Source organism: Phyllopteryx taeniolatus, chromosome 7 (assembly GCF_024500385.1).
Source record: "Phyllopteryx taeniolatus isolate TA_2022b chromosome 7, UOR_Ptae_1.2, whole genome shotgun sequence".
Lineage (NCBI taxonomy): Eukaryota > Metazoa > Chordata > Actinopteri > Syngnathiformes > Syngnathidae > Phyllopteryx > Phyllopteryx taeniolatus.
In genome coordinates this window covers 9,881,828-9,905,111 of record NC_084508.1, presented here as the reverse complement: position 1 = coordinate 9,905,111, position 23,284 = coordinate 9,881,828, and the positions used below count along the sequence as shown (strand labels likewise).

Below are 23,284 nucleotides of genomic sequence, written 5' to 3'. Positions count from 1 at the left end.
GTTGTTTGTCTGCTACCCTAAAATTGGCTGGCAACCAGTTCAGGTTGTACCCTGCTTCATGCCCAAAGTTGGCTGGGATGGGGTCCAGCCAGCCCTTGTCCCCTTAATGAAGAAAAGGACAATAGAAAATGGATGGGTGGATAGTTTAGTTGTGATGGGCAAGCAGTCTGACTGGCAAATGAACAAATGAGGTTTGACTCCAGAAGGGATCATGATGACATGACTACAGGTAGTCAACAGATGAAATGTCCCAAATATGGTCACTTAGCTTGCAACGTCCATTTAAATTGCACTCGGCTATTTGAAGGTGAGTTGTAGCCTCGTAGGTTGTCCTTAGTTCTTCTTAGTTATCAACAAATGACATTTTTCCTGTTTTGTGTTAAGTAACACTGTTTCGTGCTGTAAACCAATAATAATTACAATCAAAAAGACAAACGGTCGATCTGGTATAGTTACCTGTACTGCGTTTATTTATTTTTTTTGTTACCATTTCAAAATAAACAAATGAGCTGATTTGGAGATGAAAGAATCATGGTGGGAAAGCATCCTTAATGTCTGTGTGCAAGTTAGGAGAGAAAAATTGCCTCCACTGGGGGCACGTAGGGCCATATTCTCCTATGTGTGTGCATGTCTTCTTTTTATGTGCTGGCTTGCACGCTGTACTGTTGTGCCAATTCTCTCGTTATGACTTCTGACTCCCTTGAGGCGTGACTCATTGAAGCCTGAGGGAGGCTGCAGTTCTTGGAAAGTGGAGTTTCCCTGAGGTGAGGTGATGTCATGAATAGGTTGAAACTTTGGGGGGAAAAAAGTTCTTATGTAGTTAGTTTTCATCATGATTAAGAGGATGTCCATGGGAAAAAAAATCTCTCCTGTAAGGGGTCACTGGACTCAAACTTTGAGAACCTCTGATCTACACTATGGTACCTCAGGAGTAAATACTGGATTCCTGAAGTACTCTTGTTCAACAGCTAATCTGTGATTCAAATATCAAGGGTTCAAAAAGTTATTTTGACAGTACCATCCCAGTGACGAGCCATTCGAGCCCTAAAGGGACAATGTTCCCCCCCCCCTGAAAGATGTACCCGGCTTTTAATTTGTGTCAATCAAGTTACGTGGAGGGCTTTTGAGTTGAGTGAAATACATAAACACTGGTCCTCTAGCTGCATGAAGTATCAATTAAGCACTCATTCATTTGCCTAACCCTCATCTCCATGCCTCAGCCACGCCACCCCTGACGGTGTTTTGACATTCACGTGCCGTGCTGTGGAAGCAGATTAAGCATGCAAATTTGAATTTACTTGCGATCCTTCTGAGCCATTCAGGTGGAAAGCCCAAATTCTGTTAAGATAATAGCTGGCAGGATTTACATTGCAGCGGCATCATACGTGGTTATTGGCCTTTTAGCCCCCTGCACTTCCTTTTGCTGTGATCTTGTGACCTGCAGCAGCTGTGTATGTAGTAAAAGGGGCTGCAGTAAGGCAGGGCAGGAGGCAGACTGTGGCTCTGCGGTTTACACTGTAAACCCAATCCCTCTCATCCAGACTCTCCTTGCTGTGTTCCGGCGAGAGGCTCCAAACCACATCTTAATGTATGGGCAGGCGTCCCAGGGCGAGAGGCGCAGTCTGCGGCAGCGCTGGTTGGGAAAGCGATGACCCTGTTTCTCTTTCAGTACGCGCGTGCGCGCGCACACACACACACACACACAAACACAGCCATGCAGTAGCTCCGATTCTCACCTCCAAGCGATGGGCCCCATCAACTTGGCACACGGTTTCATCCGTGAAAGACGAAGCGCCCAATAACCTGTCAGTGTTGCGTACTGCCCTGCTGTGACAAATTTGACCTATATACGCAAAAAGAAACATGCGGCTATGGCTAGCGTAAACAAAAGTTATCATTTGAAAATCTGATTACAATGAATTGATCGCCACACTAATTTTATGCTCAAAGCTGAACATTAGTTCATAGCGTGTGATTAGTTGAAACATGATCTACTTCTATTAGTTCAAAAACAACTGAGCTTTCGATTCTGTATTTTCTATATTTATATTTAAGTCTGATAGTTTCAGTCTAATGAAAGTATGTTTAAAACATGTATGCTTAACTTTGTTACAATGTCTTAACATTTTGTTCCATAGCATAGTGTGTTGTAAGATGGGACATCCTAGCCAGGCTCCCAAAAACATTAAGCATTTCTCTGTTTCTCTGTTTGTATTTCACTTGTGCTTTTATTGTATTTGAGGATAGACTTGCCGCTTCCTTCGTTCCTCGCCAACAGGCCCGTGGTCATGCTTGTATGAATATTTTTAAGATGATTTCATTGTGAAACTAGCAGTGATCGCAATAGCCAAAGCTAGCGAGGCTAGCTGCTATTCTCATCCACAACCATCTTATTTTCGTACTCTCAGACCCGTGCAGATGAATGAAGACTGTGTCGCCTTATTGTCTGGACATTTTGCTGCTTCACAGAGCTTTAGAGTCCAGCGACGGCAGCAGGCGGCCGAGTCGAAAGCTCCTCTGTGGATTGGCCGATTGGAAGACGAGATTCCAAAAACGTGATTTGTGAGAAGTCGACATTAAGCTTTAAATGTCGATGTGGAGTAATAAAGACCACGAATTGACTAATTGGTTCAACCTAGTCTTAGTATGATGCAGTCCACTTCTCTAATACCAATAATAAACATGTTGTCAGTGTCAGTCAAGGGTAAGCATTATTATCTTTGTAAATTCAGATTATTATTTTTTTTCCACAGCGTTCAGGTGTACCTAATGTTATGGAGATTGAGTGTCTTTCATTACCTTCACCGATCTTATGCTCTGCTAATGAGCGATTACAAACAAAATTAGATGCAGTGAGGCGGTGTTATCCAAATGATATGCTACAAAAAGGGCTTCTGAATTTGGAATTTTAGATTAGATTTGAATGGATTTCAGAGTTAATGGCACAATATCAAATGTTCCCTGGGCATATTTGCTTTGGCAGAAGTGGAGTTAAAAGACCTTTTGCGTTGCCTTTATCATTACTACTAAGAATAGCTAATCTTGTATTTTTCCAAATGATCATCCACGGCGTCTTGTAATATTACCAACTCCCCTTTTCCTCCGTTTTCTTCAGGACAATGCCCTCGTTGGAGGGGAGGGGTTTGCTAATAGCCACTTCTGTGCCTCTTCTCGTGTAGTCTGTTTCGTTAAAGCCTTTGCCCTTCTTAACAGCAGCTGTCAGTGCGCAATAACAGATCCCCTCTCACAGTGTTCTACAGCGAAACATACAGTTTCTGTACTTTTAGACGTCATGAAAGCCTTTTAAAACCCATTAGTGGCAACAGTGATCCGACTAGCCTAATCCTCTGATTCGGTTACCAACCAAAACTGGTCCTCTCAAAATATTGAACACAGGAACCCTGCTTTGTCTGGTTCAGCTTTAAGTGCGGTGTTGTTTGCGTTTTAATGTGATTGACTCGGACAGGAAATATCTTGTCTTTGTCCCAATCTTCGTGTTTTTAAATTGATGCTGTTAAACTGGATTTGTCAATGACCTTTTGCCCAACTCTTACTTTGTCTCACTGGAGCGTGTTGAAAAGCTCGTTTTGTCACTTTGCCCATAAATCTGCTCGTACTTTGTACACAAACTGTTTTCAATGGACTTTTTGAGCAGGTTCAGTGAGTAAGCGCGGCGATCAAGGATATAATATCACAAAGATCGTGGAAAGGAGTGTTGACTGTAGATTAGCAAACTTGCCAATGGTATATCATGGAAAGTAAAAATCATTATTGGTGGAAATGCTTAGGTTCAAAGTTTGTGTGTCAACAGCACCCTCTTTTGTTTCTGGCTGGTAGATGGTGACGTACATGATTGCGTTCTGGAAATTCCTAAACCTCTCTTTATTATATTGTGATTTATTTTATAAAATATTGCAGCAAATTATTTAATGAAACGCACCACAGATAACTGTCGTTTACCGGCCATTGCTGCAAGTTATAGGTCTAAAATTTTTCCTTTAAGTGGACATTCATGACCGAGAACATGTTTGTAGCTCCAGTTCTTGATGGTCCCGACAGTTTTCGTGTGTACCAATGAACTAATTTGCGCAGCTGGCTTAGAATATGTCGTCACATGGCACAAAAAGGAACATTTGGTTAGCGCTTGCTTACTTACTGTTCTTTCAATTGTTTTGTATTTGCAGTATGTACTAGAAGTGCTTTTCATACAAATATTTTACTTACTTGCATGTTCCAACTTGTCGCCGCTGCAGGAACAGAACTGAGGACCCCTTGTAATGTCTTCTGATGCTATACGCATGTAGGACCTGCAAATAGCCTGTTGATGTTGTTCTCAGCTTGTAACAGTAGCAAGTAGCAGTTTGACAATGCGGCCGCCATTTTCTTTTTTTTTTTTTTTTTTTTTTTTTTTTTTAGTATATTCTTAAAAAAAAAACCATAGAACGAGCACTTCAAATGCTTTTAAAATCCTCCAGAACAAATAAATTCCCCAAAACGTAGGTGAGTTTTTCAACAAACAGATGGGTTTAGGTTCAACAAGAAAAAAAAGCGTGATTTTTATGAAATATGAATAGTGATTACTGTAATTACTGTACGATACCTCTTGTTATAAAAGATGTTTTCCTGAATTGTTTCTCTAAAACGTATGCAGGAAATCACAGGCAAGCTGATGGAAATTGCCGAGGTCATCCTCAGGCTGCGTCGATGTACGCGAGCTGCTTTTGCAGTGTTTGCTGGCATTGTTCGTCCCACTCGAAGAGGCTCTTCTTTTTCCACTTTTGTTTTTCTCGAATATTGAGCTGATTAGCGGGTTAGTTGCCGGAGCACTAGTGCCCCTCCTTTAGGCCCAGTTTAGTTGAGCTCTTTATCGTCGCCGCTGCCCACATGTGAGCGCGGCCATAGATCAGCAGGAGAAAATGAAGGAAACGAGGCTGACGCGATCTCTGGTTTACACACACGCTGCGGTGGAGGTGCGCCTCGATGGAATTGGCAAACGAGCTGAGGGGAGGGGCGTGGGTTACCTAATAAAAGAAGGCACCTCCAGCAATTAAGGCGGCTGACAGGCAAACTGTGGCTATCTGCTAATGTGGGCTGACAGCAGGGAAATTTGAATAAGGAGGCTTGCGGGAGAAATGAGGCGGTAGAGAAGGGGTTGTTTTGGGGGGCGGGGGGTTGAGAAAGAAGTGATGTAAGGTGCTAATGAAACAGGTGCCTGGCTGCCTGCCCCTCCCCTCTAAGTGCCGTAGTCATTGAGAGATTAGCAACATGTTTCTGCAGCTCGGTGCAAAGTAGAGTGATGCTGTTGCAAAGGGGTTTGACTTTTTGTCTTCACTGGAGACAATTGAACAACGCAAAACAGGGCTGTTGCCTCTCTGTTAGACATTCTAACTCGGCATCTTTTCATTTCAGATGGTAGTCTGAGGTGAAATGGGTTGGATGGAGATTCAGGATTAAGGAGTACAAGTATGTTTGATACCACTCTGCTCATTATTCTAAGTAGGGATGGGCCGGCCTTATTTCAAGGTATCGGGTACTCCTGAAGGCTGCCGATACAAGCCACCGATACTTGGATGAAATTTTTTTTTTCACAATTATGTCACTGTGTTAATTGAAATTTTATGTATCAGAAGTACTAGTGATATCAATACTCTGTATCGGTGAATACTGTTACTGGTATGGGTCTGAACAAAAGTGGTATGGAACATCTCTAATTATAAGCAATTGTAATAGAGTAAACACTTTAACTAATAGTTTAAACCGTAAGTGTACCACAAACTGTGATCCCAAAACTCTTTAATCTCATTTCAAACTCATAACAACATTACCCTTAAAATAAATGGCTTACAGAACAATTTGTTTTTTGTTTTTTTAATGCATGTGGCAAAGCCACCGTAACTTCTTCCATTAACAACCCAGGCTAAAGTTGACTCCTCCCTAACGTTCAAAGATCTAGAGTTTCACTTCAGCAATACAGCCTTGAAATCGTTTACTATTTTCCCATGAGCTCAGGCTTTGGCGCCATCTTGTGGCATTTTAGGGCATGAGCGAAAGAGCAGAAAAATTGTTGAATAGGTGAATTCATTCCCAAACCACCGTGTCACAAAAAGTGGCATTGCTGCTCTCATCTCACTTTACTCACAAATGCACTTTCTTAGACTGTGTGTCACACGTGAGCGTGTTAAATTGGATGCAAAGCAATTATTCGGTTGTATGAATGGCAACAGGTGGATGGACACACAGGTTAATTGTATCTTCTGCCATCTAGTAGAAGAACATTTAGTTGTTCTGCCTGTTACTCTATGTCTCTGACATAGATGAACAAATATATTATTAATCGTAAATAATTTTCGAACCAATTCAATGAAATTTGAAAACAAACAGTGGTTGGGAATCCCCATTCCCCAATACTATGCTGTTGGCGCTCTAGTACCTGTATTATACTCCACAGTCTCTACTTTGCTGCAGTGGCCTATTTTCTCCTTGAATCACACAGAGTAGCTGACAGCCACACGCTATTGTTGTTTCTTAGTGTCTCATTCAGCTGATGCATTCAATCCAGTATAATTTCAGTTTCCTGTGGCAAACTGACGAGAACTGATATGGGAAAGCTGCGCATATAGAAAGTTTTCAGAGAATTTGGCAGGTGTTTAGGGTGTTCTGCGGGTGAAGGAGTGTAATTAGTGGCCTGACGAATGGGCAGAGCGCAGCGAAAGGAAAGCAGCAGCACAATTTGTGCACCAGAAGGCTAGATTAAAATCTTTCTGTGGTGCAGTCTTGTAAAGGTTGAGGAGGCAGAGCACATTGGAGAAAAGACAAAAGTAGTCAAGCAGTAGTTTTGTGGTCATGGGCCATCTTTGATAATTTTCTGTTTTGTTTCTTTGAGCAAGCACGTCAAAGCACATTTTATTCTGTGAAAAGAATGCAGTGGGGTTTAACAAAAAGTTTCTTCCCGTTGTACTTTAGAAGAAAATACAACAAAAGCATTCACACCCATGTGATGACTGCCATGGCTCCATTTTTACATCCGTGCAGAAATTTCGTTCCAGCGTGACGTTCGCGATGCGTGTTGTGGCGTTTCATCTAGTCGATGCTGAGACCGCTCATGTGAAGGGAATAAAGTGCACATGTGCTCGTAAATACTTGCGGAAAGCTGCATCTTGTACGCATCCGCTGTCTGAGGTGGCGTGTGGGCGTGTTGTCTGCTCCAAGTGTGTGTGTGCGTGCACATTGTTGGCGAGCAAGGATGTGAGGTCATTGTGGTTTTGTTGCCTGCGGTATGAAGGCAACTCAAATGAAAACAGCGGGCACGGTCACACTGTTGGCAGACTCCACAACAAGTGCTTTAGTTTTAATGTCTGCTCTTTTGTCTTTGGAGCTCAAGAGCCGTAGCAGTCTACAGTATTTCTGTATTGCACGTATTTGTTCTATTAGCAAAATAACTGAATTGACACGCAACCTTGGGTGCTAACATCAGTCATAAGGAGACGAGGTAGTTCGTATCATTGTAAAATGATCAACAATCGCCATTGTTGGTTCACCATTCACGATTGCGCACAACAAACCTTCTTCCTGTTTACATTCTTGTGACCAATAAAGGAAGAGAGCGACATCATGTGGTTGTTATGACACATTTTGGTGCGCTTGGGGCCTCTTCGGAAATGTAAACTTAACCTTTATGCTACTTCTCTGTAACCTTTGTGGAAAACGTCATTGGGTCAAGGTTAGGTGACAACGTGCTCACTTTCAAACTTACCTGTATAGGAAAGTACAGCCCTCCTGGAACAGCATTGCTGACATCTCTTGCGCAAAACTGCGATTTTCCAAAGGACTACAAAAAGCCCTCCTTTGATCCATGTGTGCTTGTCGTATTTATTTCAACCATGTTGTCGCAAACAGTGAAAATCACTTAAGAGGCTAAACTTATGTATGTTGAGATGGAAATTCACTGCACCCAGTAGTCTTTCTAAATTAATGTAAAGTTGGCATTTTTGTTTTCTTCTGGCGTGAATTGTGGGCTACGAAAATAACTGTTACGTAGCATAACGATAACTTACTTGCGATTTGTCACTTCTACGTAAGCTTTAGCGCCTAGTACTTTTGCTTCTGCACTCTCAAGTGTCTTCGCATAGAGTTGGTAAGTTTTGCCTGGAGCTATAACTATTGCTGCCGTAAAGTTTATGGGTAGCATCCTTTCGTAAAGCTTGCTTCAGAGTAACCTGCGTTAAAGGTGAGTTAAATGTTGCATTGAGGAACCTTTCATAAGCATTTTTAGAATGCCAACAAGGATCCTTGAAGTACTTGTGGGTCATCTCACTCAGTTGGGATAGGAAAAGAATGCTCCTAAGCAAAAACGAGAATCCCGTGGATTTATATAGTTTTTACACTGCGCGAACACATACTAAACTGGGGCAGAAACGGTTTACAAGCCAATCAACCGATTGAGACAAAGTGAACTCTCGGTGTGAAAGCTCCCTAACACAACGATTCCCAAATTATCCAATATTATTTAATTACAATAATACATCTTTGTTCATCTACCTATGCCAGCGACATACAGTGACAGGAAGAACATATTAATGCTTTTCCACTAAATGGTAGAACTTAACTCAACTGAATTAACCTGTGTACCACCTGTTGCCATTCATACAACAGAATAATAGCTTTGTGGGCAATTAACAGGCCCAGGTTTCACTCTACATAAATTGTTCAACTGAGGATGGAGGAGGTTTTAGCAGAAGTGGCAAGCATCATGAGAAGACGATTTAGGAGAAAAAATATTGTCGAAAAATTAGGTGTTGTTATTTTAGAAAATAACTTGCTTGTATTAATGAGATACCGAAGCACACTGACATCATACAAATGTTTATCCTGGCTGGAAAAAGAGACTCTTTCTGTAAAATATAAAATGCATAGACAAATATACAAGAAAAAAAGTTGTCTAAGGAAAGATTGTTTCAAGGCAAGGAGTGAAGAATGAAAATAACCGTTGTGGAATTACTTCATTCAAAAAAAAAAAAATAATAATAATTTCCTTTCTGTACACCAAAAACTCTCTTGAACATGTCAAGGACACTCGCTCAGGAGACAAATGTAGGAAGGAATGAAGGTAGTGCTTTAAATGAGAGGAAGACGAGAAGGTACACCCTTTGCCCTCCTTGTATCCTCCCATGAAAAGGCCCAAGTGACTTTTCTCCTCTGCAGGTTAATTGGCCCGTGTGTGTGTGTGTGTGTGTGTGTGTGTGTGTGTGTGTGTGTGTGTGTGCGTGTGCGTGTGCGCGCGCGCGCGTGTGTGCACGCATCTAGGAAGGGATCTGTCCGACAGATTGAGAGCGGCTCGTTTCATTTGTGCCTTTCTCTTTTCAGTGCGTTTCCAACTTTCTGGGTCGCCAGTCGCCACCCCTTGTATCTTCCATTGTTATCTCTTCTCCTTTCCTTTCACAACCTCCTCCTAACTCTTTGGTGTGTGTCTTATCTCCATAGCCCAGACATATGAAGAAGACGGGAAATTGTCGCATGTACTAAACAGGCAGTACTTACTTGCCAGCAATTCCTTAATCTCTGTCAATGTTGCTGTCAGCCTCCCTGACCATTTTTCCCCCATCTTTTTCATTCATTTTGGAGGCTTGTCCAGTTCTTGGTAATGTCTCTGTTGTGCCTTTCCCCCCCCCCCCCCACCTGATAAGTGTCTTCACTTGTCAAGTGTTTGTATATTTAATGGCTTGAAAATCCTTTTGTCCCCGTCTCCTAACTGTTGCCTTTTCAGAATCAGAATCATCTTTATTTGCCAAGTATGTCCAAAAAACACACAAGGAATTTGTCTCCGTTAGTTGGAGCCGCTCTAGTACGACAACAGACAGTCAATTGATAGAGAACACTTTGGAGACATAAAGACATTGACAAAAACAGTCACTGAGCAATAAAAGGTTGCTCGTTATCTTTTGAGCAATGAGATCTCTCTGATGCTTTGAAAGCTCTCAACAGACCTTGGCCTGTGCTGTAAGATGTGGTGACAAAAATGTCAGGGAAAGCCTACTAGAGCATCTGGACTTTATTTGGGGTTAATCAGAGTCACTTTCAGTAATTAGCAGGTCTGTGCTTACTCCCTTTTAATGTGAGTCTGTAGTGGGTTAATTCTGAACACTGCCACATCCGCAGTATTAAGAGGGTGTGTGCACTTGTGCAACGACAGTTGTTAATATTTGCTTCCCCTCTCTGAAAGCATTATTGTTTTTCAATTAAGTTGTATAGGTTATTGGGCGTAAGGTTACATTAATGATGGCTTTTTAAAAAAAACATGATTTATCTTGGTCTCATTTTTAACATCACAAAAACCAGGCATTTGAACACAGGGGTGTGTCGACTTTTTATATCCTCTGAATGTGTCTGTTTGTGTTGGAACGCTGCGGCGCTGTCATGTCAACATGCGAGTTAGATTTTCACAGCTTTCATCCCCCCCCCCCCCCCCCACCACCACCACCACCCAAGCTCTTACGCACTTTTTGGCATCCCGGCTGAGCGATGTTGCAGTTAATTAAAGCTAATGTGTTGCTGATGTGCGCAACGCTCGGCTGTGAGAGGAACACGTTTTCAAAGGAGCCGTCGGCGCCGTCATTAGGAGTCTACTCGCCTTCGATATTCTGACGCTATAATAGGACGGGATACGACTTGAGTGTTTCTGGGCTTGATCGTCCGACGGCCACGTCGAAAGGAGATTTGGCAGCGATGCAGACGGAGATCTCTTCATGGGACTGGACAAACATACCGGCTCGATGATTTGTGTTTCACAAGGACGTTAAGTGCATTGAACAAATGCCTGGGTGGGGCCTTGCAACACAGATAAAGGCCAGAAAAGCTGCAGATTAAGTGGGTGACCTCCAAGAGAAACTTGAGAAGCAAAGTATAGGGAAAGTATATGGCACACTGCAATATACACGTCGAATAAAGTGGATAGTTCTGGAGTGGAGATGAGCAAGCATAATTCTCAGTAATTGATCCCAAATATTTTTTTGAATTGATCTGCACTTTAGTATGTCAATTAGTAGGGAACATTTTAAAAGACTTGGGTAGAATATAATTTTTTAGTACTAATTAATTTTCACCCCAATTAGTTTACAGACTCACTAGGAATGGAAAGTAATCTTAAAGAAAGAAAGAGGGAATGTTTGTGGCCAGAAAATGATCATAAAGTGGTTTGGCGCAAGTTTATGTCATATCACGTCTACGGTGTTCAGAGTAGTTTCAAGGTCCGTTTAAATTAATTCAACAATGGAAAGAGAAAACGTGAACCTTTTTTCTCTCATGAAGTTACAAACGGATTTTAAACTGCTATTAAATGTATAAAATCTAATTATTGTTCGGTATTTTACCACATAATTATTTTCGTCATCTACCCCTTTTTCCTACCGCTTCGCTGGAGCTTGAATGTCTTAAGATTTTCTTTGAAAGACATGTGTGTACATTGTCTTGTTTCAAACGTTGTCCTGGAAAACATTCATGCTTGGGGACATTTGCACCGCTGGCATGGGATGCCACGAAGAATCAGCAGGCTGACTTAATTTGTAGAACGCAAAGCATTTATTTATTTATTTTAAAAAAAAAATTCCATTGTTTATCAGGGACCTTTTTTTTTTTTTTTTTTTTAAACAAATATTTAAAAGCATTGTTAGAATATAATTTTGTTTTAAAAATATTTAATTGAGGAAAATCACACTTAATTACTCATCAATATAAATTCATAACGTAGTAACCGTTGGTGAGTTTGGAATCAGGAGAATTTTCTGTCAGAAAACTCTTCCCTTTTAATTTGACCAGAGGATTAGGCATGATATTGTTCTTCAGTAGTCAAGTGCTAACTTCACTGTACTACTTGACCGCCTCGGAGCTTGAGAACTCTCCATCCCTGTGGGCTCATGAGCTCTGTGATGTTGACATAGAGTCAGATAGACAGACAGACGGGGGAGCCCCCGCCCCGCCACCCTCGCAATCCAGCGTTCAGCCTTTTGTCTGCATGTCCTGCAGCATTACACTTATGCTTGTACCCTCCTAATTGCTCTGGACCCCGCAGAGAAGGGAGCCAAAAGCACAGGGGTTCCAAAGGCTCCACAACCCTTATGGGGTCCCCTTCCCACCCGCTATGCTTTTTCCTTCCACCCCCTCTATTCCCCTTCTTGGACCTGCAGTGAAACAATGAGTGCTCATTTGGCTAAGAATCTCATGCGCTCAATGCCCCGCCCTAGCCTTTCCCAAGTCTTTGTGACCCATTCACATCTGGCTTCCCTTGGCCATGACACTTTGCAAAAGACAGCCCGCCACCCGCCATGCAAGTGCCACCATCATTCCTCATTGCCGCCTCTTGTTGAGCTCGTGTCACATGTCAATATTGTGTGTGTGTGTGTGTGTGTGTGTGTGTTTTCGTGGTCCTCAGGCACCTCTCCAGCCACCCCCGGGGTCTTCGGCCTCCGTGGTAGCGGCGGCGGCGGCAGCAGCGGCCGCGGCATCGGGGACCCCCCAGTCGCTGAAGCTGACGTACCCGGAGACTCTGGACCGCATCAAGGAGGAGTTCCAATTCCTGCAGACCCAGTACCACAGGTACATGTCATGTTAGAACATGGGTGGGCCAAATATGGCTGCTCTGTTCTTTAATCTCGCCCACAGCGTATTTGCACACATCTAGTCCTGTTATATTTGTTGTAATAATGTAGACTTGTTTTTTGTTCCTCTAAAATTGGTAAATTGAAATTTGATTTACCAGAGCACCAATTTACGATTATTAATATTGCGTTGCGAGCCGAAATTTGAGTTAAAATTTAGGATGGGATGAGAATTAAGCGATTCTGATTGCATTATTGATCTGATTCCAGATCTCCTTGGGTGAGAGAATGAAATGATACATTTTATTATATTTATATAATAAAATGTTGATATTATATGTCTAATTATTATCTTCAACTTTGGACAGAAGATACAGCATATCCAGTATGCACTCATCTGTAAAGTATCCTTAGGGAGGGGGGGGGAAGTAGGTGACTTAAAGTATGTCAAGAGACCAAAAAGCTTAATGCAGATTTTGTGTACTTTACAAGCTATCAAATTGTGCCTTTCGGACATTTTTAAAATATTTGTCCAGAGAAAATGAATCAATCAAACAATTTTAAACATTGAGACTGAGAACATTCAGAGAGTTTCGTTGATCATTCCTGCCTGGTTACCAGCTCTATTATAATCCACCAGGTATAGCCTTTTTTTTTTTTTTTTTTTTTTGCACTAGATAACTTCCCCAATAAATGTCTCTTTGGCTACTAACATTTGGTATTTGGTATTTACAGTGCTTCTTTTGCATTCAACTTGATCCAAAACTAATTCAGATGTAAAACAAAGTGTTCTGTTAAAAAAAAAAAAAAAAAAAGAACATATTTGAAACCCTCCATCCATCCATTTTCTGAGCCGCTTCTCCTCACTAGGGTCGCGGGCGTGCTGGAGCCTATCCCAGCTGTCATCGGGCAGGAGGCGGGGTACACCCTGAATTGGTTGCCAGCCAATCGCAGGGCACATAGAAACAAACAACCATTCGCACTCACAGTCATGCCGACGGGCAATTTAGAGTCTCCAATTCATGCATGTTTTTGGGATGTGGGAGGAAACCGGAGTGCCCGGAGAAAACCCACGCAGGCACAGGGAGAACATGCAAACTCCACACAGGCGGGGACGGGGATTGAACCCCGCACCTCAGAACTGTGAGGCTGACGCTCTAACCAGTCGGCTACCGTGTCGCCCATATTTGAAACCTTTTGAAGATTATAGAAAACTATTTTTTTTTTTTTTTTTTAGAAACTGCCACCTCCAGAGAGAGTCAGGGGAGCACCTCTGAGGGTCCTGAGCGTCAGAAACGCAAAACAAAAAAAATTGTTTTTTAGGGGGGCTTGAACAGATTAATGGCATTTTAATCCATTTCATTGATTTGAGATTAAAATGTTTGCGCACCCCTGCATTAGGCTGCAATAGTGTACATACAAACAGGCTGGTATGATTGTGTGTGTGTGTGTGTGTGTGTTGTTTATTAGATGGTTGGTGTGCAGGGATATGCATAGTCTTTGAATGAAGGATTTCATTTTAGCTGTGGCACGCCCCCCCCCCCCTGCTCCACCCGCTCCCCCACCCTTCACTTGGCACACCTTTATAGCCGACCCCCCACCCCGCTCCTCGTCCCCCATTCTTATCCTCCTCTCAACCTGCTTTGATTTAGCTGGCCAGTATCCCATCCCTCCCTCTTTTTTTCTGTCCCACTTCAAACTTCTTTTGTACACCCTCCCATCTACAGTCCTCTAACCCCCGTGGCTACTGCAGCTTTCCTCAGAACCTTGTGTGTGTGTGTGTGTGTGTGTGTGTGTGTGTGTCACAGGGTGTTCTTGGGCATCCATCTTTGTGAGGATCATGTTGCAATGAGTTGTGGTGGGGCCGCTATGAGAGCGTGAGGGCTTTCCGATTTGTCTTCACTCATTGAAATTCATTAGTCAATGATTTGATCAATAATTCTGCTTTACTGAATTGGTTCTTGATTGATTGGGAACTGAAATCGGGTCGAGCTCTACCACAACTCTGGGGAGGACAAGTGCTACAGCAAATGGATGGATGGAACCAGAGAATCCTCATGATTTCTTTGAATACGGGTCTCATGTTAGTTACAACATGTCAATGTCGTGCAGGAGAGAGTGTTTATTTTGGCAGTTGGCACATTTGTGCACTCTGTTGACTGGGTACTTGCAGCACAGTAAGTTAGTGCCAAAACATCCCTTTCAATGACTGACTATTTCCTGCGTACTATTTTACTCTCCGGTCAAAATGACTTTTCCATTTTCCCTAATTCCTCTCCAGTCACTCATATTTTTTTCAGTGTTGGCAAATGTCTGAATAATATTTGCCCAGAGAAATTAAGGGGTAAGCACAGGTTATCGCCACATCTTTATGTAAAGTACAAAAATATTTTCAGCCAACGCGTGAAGCACCCGTCTGATTGATCTTGATAAATGAAGGAATTCATTGCGGGTGAGTCACCCCTTGTGTTGATTGCTCTCCTGGCACTATTTCAGTGCCTCCCCCTTGTGTTACAAAACGCCTGGAGTGGTGCCCTCGTGCTTAACACACCTCGCTAAATACACAATAATTGAATAGAAGAGATTGTGATTGGGTGAGCTTCAAATTCCATCTTGAGCAGGCCGGTGTACAATTTCCAGGAAAAACGTGCAATGGGAAAAATTAAACCGTGTCTGACTAAAAGCGTACTTGTGGCTGATGAACATGGCAACAGATTGAGCCATGCGAATTCCTTTCACTGATGGATTGGATGTTTAATCTGGCAGGTGGGTACGAACCTGTTTCTTTGGTTCCCAGATGAGCGAGCAGTGAAATGTGGCTTTTGATCATTTTGACATGAATGCCACTGTCTTCACATGTTTTATGTATGGGTAAAATGTTGTAGAAGTAGGCTAATCATGTACATGGGGGCCCTGTGTTTATCAAGGAGTTCTGTTCTACGGTGGCAACGTAAACCGAATTTGCACACAAATCGTAATGTGCTATTGTCTATAACTAACCTATGCTAACACAATAGTTAAGTCATATTTACAGTAAATATTGTTCAAAACACTTCTTAACCTTAAATATAATAAAACTGTGACGACGTGTTCTTACCCTGCTGGGCAAATTAGTTCCTTGCACGCCGTCTTTAAATGGCCTATGTTTGTACAATAAACGCAAATGTGTAAGAATGCGTCGTTATGCGGCAAAAGAGGACATGCTCAATTACAGTTTTTCACTTGATCATTTTATATTTACAGTATGGCTCGCAAGTGCTTTTCATATAATTACTTTATGGCTTTACTACAATAAATCCCGGCTTTTTGCGGAGGATAGCGACCGAGCCATGCCGCTAATAGCAGAAAACCATAACTGACGCATTCCACTCGATTTTTGTAATTTTGCAAACCACAAACTATGATCCCAAAACACCTGAATATCATTTGAAACTCCTGTTACGACATTACTCTTTAACATTGGATTCCGTGTGTATGTTGCCCTTGCAACCCGTAAAAATAGTAGATGTATCACGTCAACATTCTTCCTTGACACCAAATCCTACTTTCCTATTAGTCAGGGCTTTGGTGGCATTATGTGGCATCTTAGGCAATTCAGAAAGAGTACAAAAAACGTTGATAGAGGTTTTCAGCGAATAGCCGAGGTTGGATTGGTTAATTTGCAAAAAGCAAACTGGAAATAGGCAGGGGTTCACTGTACTTCATTAGCGTAGGCTAGTGATGGACTATGAGACGACAAATGTGGGTTATGTCAGTGCCATAGAAACACAACTCAACTTGAAACAGAGGACACAGTGTAGTTCCCCTTCCATAACAACTACACAGCAATCATGTTGAATTCATTGGACAAACTCGTTCAAAATACGATTGAGATTAATTAGTTACAAATTTACCGGCCGAGTTATCGCTTGAAGTTGTGAGCAACTCATAAAAGACACTTTAGTCACTCCCTAATGGCAAAAGTTGATGCTTTACTGATGTCATTATGACCACAGATCCTCATGCGGTTGCATGCAGGACAGGCCTTGTGATGAAAGAAAAACACTCGTAGACTTCTCCACTGCTGCTGTGTTTGCCTGCAGTCACAAACACACTGGCTGATGAGTTATGTGCTTAAAACACACACATATACACACACACACACACACACACGTGCAGGGCTCCCCAATTATCTGCGCACACAAATAGCCGCCGCCTAGAAATAGCAGAGCTTACTTGTGTGTTTTGGCTGCGGAGACGGTGGCTGGATTCCGATAGATGCTGGATTAGACACCAGGAAAGAGACTGAGGGGAACGGATTAGCACTGATGAGCTACAACTGCGTGTGTGGCTGTGTATGTGTGTGTGGCGGCGGGCTACGTGCACAATTGTAAATGTTTGTCGGGTTTTGGCGGCGTGGTAGGTATGTAGCGATGAGGAAGATTAGTAGGAAACTAAAGGCAGAAAAGGGCTAATTAAAGCCTTTGGTGGGTCAGTGGCTCTGATTTTTGGTGTGTGTGTGTGTGTGTGTGTGTGTGTGCGCGTGCTAGTGTATGTTAACGAAACAGTCTGTAATCAGCAGACTGAGGCAAGGGAGCTTTAATTACTTCAATTCTTTCTACACACATTTGCATGCACACAAGCACAGGCTTCTCTGAGTGAATGTTGGGGTGTGTGTGTGTGTGTGCGTTCACGTGTGTGTGTGTGTGTGTGTGTGTGTGTGTGTGTGTGTGTGTGTGTGTGTGTGAGAGAGTCCTGCATAGAGGCTCTTCAGTCACCACTAACATGCTACCACTCATGTTTGAAGCCCTGCTACTCTTCCCTGGGCGCGTACTAGACTGCTGTTATAAAAAACAAACGCGCACACTCATCGGCTGTGTAAGTGTGTCATGTGACCTTAACAATTGATGTGAAGCAAAAAAAAAAATCAAAAATGACTGGCAAGATTGGCTACACGCATAAAACCACTGTCCAGGGTTATTATTCACAATGGTAATTGAATTGGAGGGGGAACGAAATGGACAAACCTCACTGTCAATGGGCTTGCAAACACTTGCAATGCAAAAGTAAGCAGAGGATCCCAAAGTAGTTCTTTGCATTAGGCCCCAAAAGTATGTGGGAAAATATGCCTCAAAAGTCAATCTTCAATGCAAGACATGAGTCACTGTAGCAGCAGGACAAGATTCCCCTAAAAATGACAGTCTGTCAGGATGCTGATTCTGGTTGGAATGGCCACTTCAACCTGAGTACAACACACCAAAATGTTTGAAAATTGGACCATTGGTTCCGGAGAAATTGAGTTTTTTTGTTGTTGTTTTTTTTAGGGGGAATATTGCAAATAGAAAATCTGGTCAAAAATAACGCCTTCAAATGAGAGTAAAACAGTCTAAGCTCATTATTTCTCAACCTATTGTATCTCCTCGACCATTTGGTTTTGTCTACTAACCGGGGAACCCCTTCTCTGATTGGTGGACACATTTCAGTTAAAAATATCCACCAATAAGCTCATACGGGCTGATATTCCGAGGGGTTCTACAAGTCGCTGCATCAAATTAACCAGGACACTTCAAATGATGTCACTTGCCCTAAAACGTGACTAAAATAGCGCCAATAGTACATTGATTATGAGAAGAGCATTGTGGCCGCAATAATAGTTCATGTACTTTAGTTATCAATTTTTTTTTTTTCTTGAATCCCAACTAAATCTGTCCGAACGGCGGACGACACCCCGAACTGGTCTCCAGTCAGTCGTTGGGCACATCTAGAGACAGACACCCATTCATTCACATCTTCACACCATTCATTGCATCACATCACTGAGTGGGAACTGAAACGACAATGCTTGTGCCAAATTTAGGCTAATCACCATCAGTGACGCATAGCGGGGGAACACTCTATTCAATTGGATGGACGGTCCAAAAATGATTGTTTACCACAAATAGCGAATCTTTGTTAAGCTATCTATGCCAGTGATGTAGAGTGACAGGCAGAACAATCAAATGCTCTTCAACTACATGGCAGAAGGTACAATTTACCTGTGTTAGCCACCTTTCGCTGTACAACCAAATACAGGTAATAGCTTTGTGTTCAAATAAACAGCCTCAGATTTTACAGTGAGTCAATTGAGTCGAGATCATTATTTCGGTGTATGTACATTTTTTTTGCCATTTTTGCCTGGTGTGACGCGAGCTTTTTATAATGTAAAATACAGTACATGTTTTGTCAAAAACGAAGGTTGAGAAACACTGGTGAACTGTGTGAAGCGACCAGCACGAAAGGGCAAAGAAAAAAGTGTGTAAACATTTGATTTAATCAACTCTCAATTCAATATTGTATTTCCGAGCGGGATGCTTCACACTTTGTGATTTTAGTTAGGTGTGTCTGTGTGGCCTAGCCTATGAGTGTGATGACAGATACAAGTGCACTTGCCCTGCTGCTGTGCGACAAGATCCATCCTTTGTTTTGTGTGTGTGTGTGTGTTGTGCACACCCATGAATGATGATGAAAGTGTACACAAGCAAGTTGGGTGGGCCCCTGTTCTCCGTGTGTGTGTGTGTGTGTGTGTGTGAGCGAGAGAGAGCTGTCGGAATTTTTTTTCTAGTGGATTTGCAAGAAACGGTTGATCAATACTTAATGAGATGTAAAGTGAACAGTCACAGTCCTGGAGGGCAGGAGCCTAAACGGTTCTAACGGATGCGTGTGTGATTACGGTGATGTCACGATCAATAGGACTTAGTGCTGACTGATATGTTTTTAACTGCGAAGATGGTTTACATCTTTTGAAATGTGCTGCTGAAACTATTTAAAAAAAAAAAAAATAATCTGGCAACCAGATCAGGTTGTACCCCGGCTCCTGCCCGATGATAGCTGGGATAGGCTCCAGCACTCGTGGATAAGCGGCTCAGAGAATGGATGCATGAAAAATAAAACAAAACCAAAAAAAAAACGTTTGTGGCGTCACCTGAGCATCTGTTAAGCTAAGCCTATTTATGAGTTGTATCATTTCCATAATTATAAAGTGAAACGAGATGAGGCTTAAGGCCTCTTTATACTCCCGTGGCCGACAACGCCCGCATTGCATCACGTGACCGACGAATTGCCCCGCGCGGCCACTCGGCAAAAATAGTTGCTGTGCGTCGAACGCCGCGGAGATCATCTCTCATGATTGGTCCGTTTTAGTCACATGCTGTGATGACTTACTCAGCATCCCCCTTGGTTCTACGTACCATCTAAGCCGCCGCCTTCTCGATCGATTTTGCAGCATAATTAAACGTATCATCTAGTCATCTAAGTCCATTTGTTCTAGCAGACACTGTTCCACGGTTGCCATTGTTGTTGCTTTGTTCCTTGTTAGCGAAAGGAAAGTAAAAACGGCAGCAGGAAATGGCCCAAAAAATGCCGAGGAAACGCCACCCTGTGGTGTCCTAGCCAATACCAGCCGTAGCGACACCCCCGTCTTGGAGGTGAACTGCAGTACATTTTCAAAACTGCGTGCGAGTATAAAGGCAAACTACGGGAGGGACAGCCGCAGTGACATCGGCGCGGTTGCCGTCCCTGCGAGTATAAAGAAGCCTTATTCGTAAAGTCATCTTTGTGGCGTTGCCAGGTGACAATTCATAGACCGAAGTGTAAGTGAAGAGACTAAACATTAGTTAAAGGGCTATCCATATTTAAGTCATTACACACTTGAGGAACCTCCCAGAGCCTCTCCAAAGTCGAGCTGCATGTTTATTATTAAAAAAAAAAAAGAAAAAAAAAAAGAAGGACTAAACGTTACAAAATCACATTTTATGACATGAGGCTTTGTTGGCAGTGTTTGTAGGATGAGGCCACAAATTGTTATAATTGCACGATGACAAAATTACAAAGGACACAAAATAAGAGAAGTGCTTCCTTTTTGTATTCTTGAGTAGGGATTGACATAGTAGTTTATGTAGACTTTGGTTGATTATTTGCAGTTGATTGATTTTTAATTGTCTTTTTTAGAAGCAATTGAGTGAGTGCACTGTTTGTCTTCAACCGGTAGATGCACCTTTACAACCCCTTTTGAAAATGAACATCCCGAAGCAACGCATGGAAGCCTTCCTGATTTTTAATACTGCAAGCAAATGAAAAGGAAATCAAGGAAAAATAAAGGCTGGAGACTTAAATCACATTTCTTAAAGTGAAACATCATAATTAGATGCTGGAGTTTGCTTCCTTTTGACTGTCTGCTTAGTGTTTTTTTTTTTTTTGCTTATGCGTGGGATTGTGTTGCCTTTTGTAAATGCAGTGTTTTGGCTAATGTATAGAGTTTTACACGCTTCTTTGTTTCCAGTGATGTGCGTGTATGCGTGCATGTGTGTTCATCAGCAATGCAACGCCGACAGAGCTGTCTGAAAAAGCGACAGGCTGCAGATTTGGAGCACGTTCAGCTGATCACCTTATCTTCTGTCACCGCCAGGGAAAGATTTGAGGCACGCACACACCTATCGTCTGTTTTCCCCCTTTTCATGCTTCTTTCCCTCGCATCATCTCTTAATGGCGGCCAGCTAAAGACTAATTATGACAGCCAATCATACTCCACTTGCTGCCCACCACTCTCCTTCACTCCTTTCTTCCTTTCAATGCCTCCCTGCTTCCTTATACCAATTAATGAAGTCCTTGTAGCAAATGAATAGTAAAGTCATTTGAACATAACAATGTTATTCAAGTGCGCAGTATATCATTCAGGGTGTCTGGAGGTCCTTAAAGTCGTAAATAGGATTTTAGAAAATTAATGCCTTAATTATCCTTAAAAGTTACACATCATCCTTTAATCTGCCCTTCAACAGTCTTAAAAATGCCACATTGTTTCTGAAAAAGAGTAATCTTAAATCAATGTTTAATTTTTGAGGGTGGACTACTACAGTTAGCGCGTCTGCTTCACAGGTTTGAATCTCGGTGTGGGTTTTCTGCGGGCACGCTGTCGTCCTCCCACGTGTGCATGTTGGGTTCATTGTAGGCTACAATGTCCATAGGTTGAAATGTGAGTGTGAATGCTTGTCTATGAACCCTGAGATTGACTTGGCGACCAGTCCAGGGTGTTACCCCACTTCTGGTCCAAAGTCCAGCTGGGATTGGCTCCACTTCACCCAATGAGGACAAGTGCCTGTGTGTAAAATAAAGGATGGTGGATTTTGATAATTGTGAATAAATTCTGCTGCTTGTAAGATGCTACATACAAAGACTTGACATGCAAAGATGTTAGTTTTTATCAAGATGTATTACTTCAACAATACTTCTTTGACACCAACTTCATTCCTATTCGCTAGGGCTCTGGCACCATCTTGTGGCAAGTTTAGGTATTACCGAAGAAAAAAAATACACCGACCGGCTAGTTTTTCTGTGACTAGCTGAGGATAGGTTCCACAGGGGGGAAAACAATTCAAATAGTGAACCGTGAATATGCAGATTATGTGTTAATCAAATCGTATTCTCAAACTGTCTCTAAAAGCTATAATCCACAACTATTTTTTGTTTAAAAAAAATACTTTTTTACCTAAGCCACTATAAGAGTAGATGACAGAATGCTAATTAAGCCTATCAGCTTCTGACACATCTTGCTATATTTTTGTATATTTAGTGACTATCCTATACATTCCCACACCGGATCACTTGGTGGCGCTCTAAAATGACGTAGCGGAAATTATGTATTTTACCTACGAGCAGGCAAGCCCATATATGGACAGCGCACAGGTTGACTGAGTCATAGAGAGAGGGGAAAGCGTGGGGTTGGAAGGAGGAGGAGGCCGGACAAGAATTTAGCCTGCGTCATATCGAAGCGACGAAGGCTTTGCTGTAATGCTGAATTCTAGTGTCGGGGGCGTCGGAAAAGATTATAGCTTTAAATGTGATTGTGATATTGAGTCCAAAGCACTGGCTCAGAGTAGTCATATTTGATGAATGTGCTGTCTTAACTTTGATTAAAGTAGCCTCTGTATTTGTCATTGTCGGTCAATTGAGAAAAGCTTCAAACGAGTCTGTCATTTTACAGTTTATGGTTTGAACCAGGTCCGCCATGTCAGTAAATGTTTCATGCAGGCGTTTTAAATCTTTGTCAAAGCAGGAGTCCTTTTGATTTGAAGGATTTTCAACACATGAAGTGATAGTTGAGGTCTTACAGTCCAGTTGGTACATGTTGGTCTGTACTGGTCATCAAAGTCGTCAAACCTTCTGGGGTTATTTTTCTCAGTCAAAGCAAGAACTCTACTGATTTTTATTATGCATCCAACACAAGAGGATGAGGTAGCTGGCACACACACACACACACACACACACACACACACACACCCACACACACACATATTGGACACTTGAGCTGAGAGGCAATTGCACTGTAATAAAATCTATAAGGTGATGGGGGTGGAGTGGGAGGGGTTTAATCCTTACTCCCCTCCACCTTTTGAATGCCACCGCCTCTTCTTTCTTCTGCCGCTTCACTCCCTCACTTCCCTTGTTCCCCTTCTCCTCCACGTGCTGGCAATGATAAATGAGTCAATTATGTGCGTGTGTGCGTGAAAAGGGAGCTGATGGGGGCTGTTATTACCTGTTGCGGCCGTGGGGGTAATGTTGCCGTATTAATCATATTCTAATTTTCATCCGCCACGCAACTCAGCCACAAGACACGCATCATCAACACACGTGCGTGCACACACACACACAAAAGCACACATACACACTACCCACCCCTTCTC

The 23,284-nt window shown here is 42.4% G+C and overlaps 1 protein-coding gene across 6 annotated transcripts in view; it reads left to right on the top strand.

The window, feature by feature from the left end:
- Positions 1-23,284, top strand: part of tle2a (TLE family member 2, transcriptional corepressor a) — a 49,668-nt gene that overhangs the window by 2,587 nt on the left and 23,797 nt on the right. For all 6 annotated transcript variants that reach the window (XM_061780697.1, XM_061780696.1, XM_061780699.1 and 3 more), the window contains exon 2: positions 12,425-12,588. In XM_061780697.1, coding sequence (XP_061636681.1) covers positions 12,425-12,588 — 164 coding nt within the window. The remainder of the gene's footprint in view (positions 1-12,424; positions 12,589-23,284) is intronic.